Here is a 9,596-nt window from a genome sequence, read left to right on the forward strand (position 1 = left end):
CTAAACGAACTATCAATTTTCAGTTGATCACTAAATTATGAAAAAAGTAAAGTAAGCAGCAAAAAAGTTTGAAAAAATTGCTATTCAAGCATGTTTCTAACTTTTTAGAAATTGCAAAATAGCCCATAATGTGTTCAGCAAGTGTCTTCGAGTTTTCGATACGAAATGTTTCCGAAACGCAAAAACGTTAAAGAAATTGAAGTTTTGGTACAACATAGTAAAGAACTCATTGGTTAAGTTAAATGTTATTTAATCATTAATCAATGAACCAAACAAAAAAGGGAAAAAAGAAAAGAAAAAAACAAACAAATAAATAAAGGAGAGAGAGACCGAGAGAAAGAAGCATTATAATAATAATAATAATAATAATAATAATCGTGAAAGAGAGAGCTGATCTAACACCAATCGTCGGTGACTGTGAAAACCCCCTTTGCTTGATTCTCATTACCAAAAACAAATAATACACAAAATTGATTTTCATTTCATTTCATTCATTCATCTTTCTTTCAGGAGGAAATTTAGGAGAGAGAAAGAGGAGAGAGAGAGAGAATACCTCAGAACAACGTCTCCACTGAGAGTAAGTAAGTAAAGCAACTTTCTCTTTCTACAATCTATCTATTCATTCACTGTGTGTGTGAATTGGCTCTTCCGTTTGGTGTGTTTGTTGCGTGCTACAGAAGAATGGAGACGAACAGCAGCAGAAGCTACCTGAAGATGGGTACAGCGATAACAATGGCGGTAATCGCAATCTGCGGCGTGTGTTTGGTGGACGCAGATTCGAAGGAGATAATCGTGAAGACGGTGAACGGGAAGAAGGTATGCGACCAAGGGTGGGAGTGCAAGGGTTTCTCGGAGTACTGCTGCAACCAGACGATTTCAGATCTGTTCCAGACCTACAATTTCGAGAATCTCTTCCCCAACAGGAATTCTCCGGTGGCCCACGCCGTCGATTTCTGGACTTACAGGTCTTTCATCACCGCCGCCTCGATTTACGAGCCGCTTGGATTCGGCACCACCGGCGGCCCCGATATGCAGATGAAGGAAGTCGCCGCTTTCCTTGGCCACGTCGGCTGCAAAACCTCCTGTCAGTCTCTATCTCTCTCTCTAGAATTCTCTCTCTAGAACTCTCTCTCTCTTCAATTTTTTTTTTTAAATTAATAATAATTCCGATAAGTTTTTATTTTGTCCAATTGAGTTACCTAAATTAGTTAGATTAAATTGAGAGACAGCTTTAATTTATCCAATTGACTTATGAACACAGATTTGGGAAATTAGAATTTGGTTGATGAGATTAATAAATAGAAAAACAACTAATTATTCATAAATTCATCAACTATATATCCATCCCTTGGAAATTCTAAAGATAATTCCGGCGAGACAAACAGTACTTTTAAACAGTGATTGAATGTTAAGTTGATTTTCTTATCACCTGGTGGATGAATTCGTGGGGATTATACTTTTTTTTAGTATGCGACGCTAATTATGTTTGTTGTTCGCGTTAAAAACTATACAAAGTTTGTGGTTTATCATTAAATTATATCCTCAACAAGCACTAATAGAAAAATGGCTTTTTACTACGACCATTTAGCAAAATGTACCAAATTCGTAGTAAAAAGACTTTTGCTACACATTTGCCCCGTAGCATATACAGGCGTGACAAAAACCTTGCTACGGTAAATGGCCGTAGCAAATACTGTTTTGCTACGGTTAATCCTAGCATTTACTACGAGTCTACGGCTCCAAGAGTGTCTCGTAGTAAAAGGTACCTTTTGTTATGGTTTTTACCATAGCAAAAGAATTCGTAGTGAAAAGTCATTTTTCTACTAGTCTGAAGTAAGAACTTGTTGTTTTGTACTGAATATCTTTGTTCGTATGCCGGCATTATCAATAACATATATTTTGAAATACATGGCGTAACCTTTTCCACTTCTTGTTAACCTTTCACTCGAATGAATACCAAAACATTGAATCGCTAAGAGATCTAAAGCCGTTAGGAATATGTGTTTTGTTATGAGTTTATAATAAAATGAACAATGTTTTACATACCTATGATTGCAGGTGGTTACGGAGTGGCGACAGGTGGACCACTAGCATGGGGTCTATGTTTCAACAGAGAAATGAGTCCAAGCCAAAGTTATTGTGACGAGTCTTACGCATCTGATTATCCATGTTCTCCCGGTGCTGATTATTATGGTCGTGGTGCTATTCCAATTTTCTGGTATCACTTCTTTCCTTTATTCTTAATTTCCGTTTCCTTATTCTACTCAATAATATTGCATTTGTTCCACAATATCTGTCTCTTTTAAGAAATTTTTTTGTTCCATATTATCTGTCACTTCACAATTCCGATGCTAATGCTGCATTAATTACATATTTTTCAGTTATACCCTTATTAACTCTCCAACACTCTTTCTGCATTAATTAGTAAACAAGGGTATTTTGGTCTATCTATATTTATTTTTCTAAAATCAAGACATATTTATTGAGATTCTTAAGACTCGTTGTGCCAAGGTGAAAAACTACACATATTTAGGAACGGAGGGAGTAGTAATTATGTGCGGTAAAATTCACTGCAGGAACTATAATTACGGAAGATTAGCCGACACACTTAAACTAGATTTGTTGAACCATCCGGAATACGTCGAACAAAACGCGACAATAGCCTTCCAGGCTGCGATTTGGTCGTGGATGACGCCGCTGAAAAAGGGACAGCCTTCATCGCACGATGCCTTTGTCGGGAACTGGAAACCGACAAAGAACGATACGTTGTCCAACAGGGTGCCTGGATTTGGGATCACGATGAACATTATGTACGGTGATTCCGTTTGTGGTCAGGGTAATATCGATGCGATGAACAACATCATATCTCACTACCAGTACTATATGGATTTATTGGGTCTTAACCGCGAGAAGGCCGGACCCCACGAAGCGCTCACTTGCGGCGAACAGATCGTTTTCAATCCTTCTACCAAATCGTCGTCCTCTTGAAAATGAAAAAGGAACTGTGTAATAAGAGGAGCGCTGTCCTTTGTTGTGCTGTGCTATACTATATATACCCTCTTTCTATAAGTGTGTGATTATCATTTGAATTTGTTCTTTTGTTACGTGTGAATTGGTATTTGCCATTTATAGGTATTGAGAATTTATGTTGTTTATGTTGTTAGTGTATTATGGAGTTGTAATATTTCATTCTTGAATCTACTTTATAAGGCCGCGGACACACTACATTTTATTAATTTGCTATTTATATGTATTCTTCATTTTTTGTTGTGTATTTTTTTTAGTACTTGGGAGCATGGTAATATATCAACATATATCTCCGTATCGTTTATCGTATCGTAAAATATTTGACTAAATGCTAAAAATTGTACGAAACGTATGACACATAATAATGATATGATAAACATGTAAAACCAATATTTTAATGTTAAACCATTCAGTCAAAATAGATCCAAAATTCAAGTTTCAAACATAAAAAAGTCATAGTTTTTAGAAAGGCTAGTGTCAGTTTTTTGTGGCTTTGCCTTAATTAAAAGAAAGAAAAAAAAAAAAAAAAAAAAAAAAAAAAAGAAAGAAGAAACATTATTGTTATAAAAAAAATGTGCGGAAAATCACACAAATCACCAAAAAATATGCTAAAAATCAAATAAATCACCCCTAAACATGCTGAAGACCACACAAATCATCCTCAAAACAAATATCTTAATTATCGTATCGTATCGCGATATCAAGCAATACTTAGCGGTATTTGATTACAATCGATAAATATACCTAGCAATGTTTCCATAGAATCCGTACCTTATCACGATACATATCGCAGTATACCGCGATATTGACTACACTGTTAGAGAGCTTGGTTTCTTGTTTATAGTTTCACTATTTGTGCTGCTGATCCCAGATGTTTTGCCAATGTAATTTAACAGAAAACTAATTACAATTATATATTTTTGCTTGATAAATACAAATGAATGACGAGACATACGGCGAAGATGAAGAGGATCGTTGGAAAATTATTCTTGAAATTCTCCGTTTCGCGTATATAGTGCACGCACGAATTAAAATATCGAAAACTGAATAAACTTTACAAGTGTCCTCAATGAGATGTGAAAAGGATATAGTTTCAATAGCCTTCAATAAATCATACAACTAAAATTTGATGCTTCATTCATACAACCCCATTTTGAAAACTTCACTGCAGCAGCATATTCCTCACTTCAGAAATTTTAACTGTAATTTTAACTACGATACTTCAAGTATAAACTATTTTTCAACACACTCCAACTGCCCAAAATATCTACCAGATATCGTCACGAGAATATTCAGAACAACAACTTCATCATCCACTTGTGTTTTGCCAGCTCGCAAACTAGCACACTTTCGGAGTAGAGAGCGTAAGGCTGCACTAGTATCTGCGTCGAGGGGGCAATCTACTGCGACGCAGAGAGCAAACAGCCATAAACCGTCGTCGTGTGATAACGTGCTCACGTTTTCTATTGCCCTTATTCGTCTTTTCAGCATTGATGTTCGAGCAGCAGATTCCATTTTCAGAATTGTCGAGAGGGTAGGGAGGTCATTTGTCGAACTCGAATTTTCAGGGGAGTGTTGAGTGACTTTAGCATCACTTGTTTCGGAAGATGCTAAGCTAACAAATTTATCAAAGCTGTTATTGCTTTCGATCATTTGATTCAAAATTTCTCCGTCTTCAATAGACTCCGGTTTGATTGAAGAGTTTCCACTGGGACCCTCAAGATCGAGCCTCGCAAAAGCCTGAAAATATATAAAGCAGAACCTCGATGCATCAATAACCTCACTTACATAATAATATATAAAATATATATATATATATATATATATATATATATATATATATATATATATATATATATATATATATATATATATATATATATATATATATATATATATATATATATATATATATATATATTCATGTCCGTGGCAACGTGTTTCTACAATAAAAAACCTTGAAATGCAAAAGACGTGCAAAGCATAGTGCTGAATCTTCGTTTTAGGTGCTAAGATATACTACGAAACAGATAAACTGGCAAACATATCTGGTTCTGCACAAGTTCCTTTATTTCGTATGATTATCTTAAAATTATAAATACACTTTAATTCAGTGTTACGCCATTAAAAAATATTGAAAAAGAAAAATGTACAAACATGCAGAAACCCTTCCTGAATGCGAAATCGATAAGTTTGTAGATACAAAATTTTACACAATGAAAATACTTCACTTCTTATGAGAGAAGATTGTGAATAAATAAAACTGTCATCTGCACTATTTATTTATAGTTTGCTGTTTATATCGTAACTTTTATTTCTGACATCCAACATATTTTAATTAAATTTATAATTCAATAAGTAAATGAAAGAATATTTCAAGGAAAAATAAACCGTAATAAGTAATAATTAATTATTTTTTTGTTAAAGAAGCAGAAAAATGATAAATATCATCACTATCAATAAAAGAAAACATTTCTAGCCAGGTGGCAAAGCAAACTGTAAGAACTTTTCATGCAAAGATAGTTTAGCAAACTGTAAGAACTTTTCATGTCCTATTCATAAGACGGAATCTCGGCAAAATATTCCAAAGGCAGTGAGTTTGAGAGTTAAAGTGTAAAAAACCATATATTTCAGATGACCAAGTGTAAAAAAAGAAGAAAATAATTAGTCAAAATTGTAAAAAAAAAAAAAATCCATTTAAAGATAATAGGTAGTTATGGTTACCATAACTCGAAAGTCGAAACAGCTCTGTCAGGAAGACATGTGAATAAAACACAACTATCATCTGATCATAATATACTCATCACAGGATCATCCACATACATCTTATACCGAAAATCCGAAAACCCAAAACCGAAACCGAAACCTGAAACCAAAACCGAAAACCGAAAACCAAAACCCGAAAACCCGAACCCAAAAACCGAAACCGATCAAACTTCATTAAAGGGTGAGTTGTGGTTTTTGGGTTTAAATGCTGTAAATCTCAATACAGTATGTTTGTATTTCAAACTCGACCACTAAATAATACTAAAAACTCTAGAAAAAATGCATATAGAGCTATCATTTTGTGCAAATGGGGATACCTTTCAAAATATATTAAAGCAAAATACAAAAAAGAGGGAGATGAACAAATTATACTTACAAGTCTCAGCTCAGAAAAATCGGCAAGAAAGCTGTCCTCCCACTGTTTGAGTGGCAATAAACTCTGTGGGCACTGCATAATACCAGGAATTTGAGGCATATATGTACTCTGTTCTTTTCTTTTGTTTATCTTGGCAACTGTTACCTTGGGAATTCTAGCAGTCTCCCACCTGCAAAAAATCGGTAACGCACGTTATGCATTATTATATATCCATGATATTTATGTTTGCAGTTAGAATTTAGTTAGTTGATTAAGAACCCGTTTAAATTAAAGGAAGTGTATACCATTATACATTCTAGGACGAAATATCCGAGACTACCTACAAAGATATCAGTGAAACCCTAAGGACCTGAAATCAAAATTTTCATCAAGCAAGATTCAATACTTCCCGACTCATTAATTCAAGGAATGAAATCCAATTTAGTTAATATAATATTTCTGGCAATCTCGTATACATCATTAAAGAGACAGCCTCTACGCTCTACCACTTCGACTAATTCTCTACATGAAAAGGCATTGTGTTCATGACCGACTTAGTGATTTATACAGCAGATCTAGTCAAACATCTTTCTTCAAGTTAGTGGTTTCGTTTTTTCAAATGTAATTAAAAGAAAATAATACCTTACACGTCTGAGATATTCAAGTCCATCTTGTGGAGGTCCAGAGTCGAAATCGGGTTCCCCTGTAACCATAAATACAGGCCTCTGAATACTGCCGTAATCATCATCACTATCATCATCTTCTTGGCTGCACTCTTCTTCCTCCACAATTGAGGAAGAATCTGACGCATCCAAATTTTTTAAGTGATCTTCCACAACTTGTGGGAAGTCCTCACCTGAAAAAAGGTGTTCGAAATTACTTTAATCCCTCTCGAATTGCGAAAAAAAAAAAAAAACTAAAACAAACAAATGCACATAAAAATAGTTGATCATACATTCAGGAAAACCGAAATTCCATCACTGTAGCAATAACTACCCAATAATAGTTTAATCAACTAAATCTGCTAAAAATTATGTTCAATAAGGTGTCGATCAAAGGAATGCAATAGCTATTCAATAATTCACATCCAAGATCTGATTTCTAACTTGGAGTTAAACACGTCGAAAATAATTATGTATGATTTGAGGCACTACGAGAATCCTAAGATCTGTAGTAACAAAAATCCAATGATATTTTGGGTATTTCACAAACAAGGTTCTCACAATTCCTATAGGCCATTCATTCTTCAGTGCACAAAAATATTCAGATGGATTCCTTTTCCCGTAGCAGCAATGACACCTGTGCACAGACAAAAAATAACCCATCAAATCGACACAATTGGGGTAAGACGTCTAAAGAGGCAAAAACAATACGATATCAAGTCTCCTTCCCTAAAAAGTCGATGAATCTCTATAATATGAATAAGCTGTTCTCTTATTCCTTGTATTAGCTAGTAAGCGTGATACTGAAAGTCGTCAACTTAGATATGATTGGTTTCGTGATGCCAGATCTATTCCCTCAGTATACACACAAAAAAAAAAAAAAAAAAAGATCATCAAACAGAAATAAAAAAATTCAAGAATTTGTTAAAACCTTCCATCACACAGTCCCAATTAAATATGCTAAACATCTTTCCAACAACATTTGCACAGCAAAAACAAACATTCGTTTTGAAAAGAAAAAAAAAATAACAGAACACTTGACTTGGATCAACGAAAGGACAATAATACACATAGATAACAAGAAAACGAATACGCACAAAGAAAATCCACGAAAGAAACGAAATTCAAATTTTCGTCCATTGCAGACATTACAGAATATAGACGAAGAAGGAATCTTGATCATAACAACATTCTAAAGACAGCAAACAATAAAACAAAGTGCAGAAAACTAAAGTAGAAAAGCATAACAATACCAGGTTTCGCAGATTTCCGAAACTTGAGCCTAGGATCAAAGTCGATGTCCGGGACACTTTTATTGAAGTCGACAAGTTCATCGTACTGCTTCGCGACCAACGGACCGAGCCCACAGTAAACTTCAACCCACCTCTTCTTTTGCTCTTCTATCTCCTCAAACCTCAGAGACTCCATCATCTCTCTCGAGTACTGATGCCCCTTCTTTTCCTTCTTTTCAATGGAGGAGTAACTGTTCAAAATTTCATTGTTGTTTCTCCTACCCCTTCCTCCCCTTCGTCTAGGCTTCTTCTCTTTGGTTTCTTGCAACTTCCTATTTACAAGGGGAGAAGGCTCAGCAACAATTTTCTCAGTGGGGCATTTCTCCGAACACTTGACCTGCACTCGTTCTTGTTCCTCGGTAGATGTTTGTTCCTCAATCTGAACCTGCACTTGTTCTTGCTTCTCGGTAGATGTTTGTTCTTGAATTTGTGGGATTATAATCATCTCTGAGACGGCGTTGTATTGATCAGATTCTTGGTAGGTGTGTTCTTGCCAAGGAGCGAAGACGCGGAGATTGCCGTTGTTTTCAGATTGTGGTTTCCCGTCAAATGGCGGTTCAACAGTTGTCTCAACAAGGCTCCGTTGGAGTTCGGCGGCGCCACCGTCACTAGATTCTAGTGAGTTTGCCATCAGAGAGAGAGAGAAGGGGGGCAACGACTATTCTCGAATACTAACAGGTCGAATAAATAAATAAGGGGTTTGCTATCTAAACCCCCTCTCAAATAAGGGGTTTGCTATCTAAACCCCCGGCATGCAAAATAATTCATTTTCTTTTCTTTTCCAAATCTTATCCAAACACCTTCTCAAATACTCTCAACTTTTAATTCTTGAAATTTTCAAATTCAATATTTTTTCGACCAATATCAGTTACAGCACAAGTAGTTACAACACAAGTAGTATCGGCTACCTAAGGTAATATCTGTATGTCTACGACACCACATGCAATTGACACACTCATCCGGTGAAAACTACTCGAAGGTTCTTTTACTTACCGTCTAATTATCAAAATAGCTCTGTCGAGTCAATCTCAATAATCACGGATAAAGCACATAAATTGATCAGGTTCATGCACTAACAATCATAACAAGTAGAAGAAATAATCATAAAATCATAATTGCATAATCTCAAGAAAACGGGTTCACCATCCCCACATAGGGTTCCAACAAAATCCTAGATTAAAAACTTAGCTACTCATGTTCTCTTCGAAAAACATAATAAAAGTAATAAAAGTCATAGATTAATAAAAGATAGGTGAAAGAAGAATTGTGATGAAGATTTGTCAATTCTCCGTCTTCGTTTCTTCGTTCTCTCGCTCCTCTTCCTCTAAGATTGTGTTCAAAGGTCTCCACTTTTGATTCGTGCTTGGTTTGCTCTTAAATAGATGCCCCAACTTGGTAGAAGATTTTAGGTTTCCTTGTGTGATTAAAAATCCCAAAATTGTCTCCAGCGTGTTTTCACACGGCCGCGTGAGAATCAGTGCAATTCTCACACGG

The 9,596-nt window shown here is 35.4% G+C and overlaps 2 protein-coding genes across 2 annotated transcripts; one reads left to right on the forward strand and one right to left on the reverse strand.

Moving 5' to 3' along the window:
• Positions 1-290: 290 nt before the first annotated feature.
• Positions 291-3,260, forward strand: LOC105964864 (chitinase-like protein 1). Its single transcript, XM_012989385.2, has 4 exons — positions 291-577; positions 678-1,084; positions 2,059-2,218; positions 2,577-3,260. Exons 2-4 carry the CDS (start codon positions 682-684, stop codon positions 2,986-2,988), a joined length of 975 nt encoding a protein of 324 aa, XP_012844839.2. The 5' UTR covers positions 291-577; positions 678-681; the 3' UTR covers positions 2,989-3,260.
• Positions 3,261-4,001: 741 nt separating this feature from the next.
• On the reverse strand, positions 4,002-8,794 carry LOC105964856 (uncharacterized). The gene is made up of 4 exons (XM_012989370.2): positions 8,064-8,794; positions 6,791-7,004; positions 6,170-6,338; positions 4,002-4,767 (listed from the first exon to the last, which is right to left on the reverse strand). Exons 1-4 carry the CDS (start codon positions 8,731-8,733, stop codon positions 4,261-4,263), a joined length of 1,560 nt encoding a protein of 519 aa, XP_012844824.2. The 5' UTR covers positions 8,734-8,794; the 3' UTR covers positions 4,002-4,260.
• Positions 8,795-9,596: the final 802 nt, after the last annotated feature.

This window comes from Erythranthe guttata, chromosome 7 (assembly GCF_056151865.1).
Source record: "Erythranthe guttata isolate IM_541 chromosome 7, IM_541, whole genome shotgun sequence".
Taxonomy (NCBI): domain Eukaryota; kingdom Viridiplantae; phylum Streptophyta; class Magnoliopsida; order Lamiales; family Phrymaceae; genus Erythranthe; species Erythranthe guttata.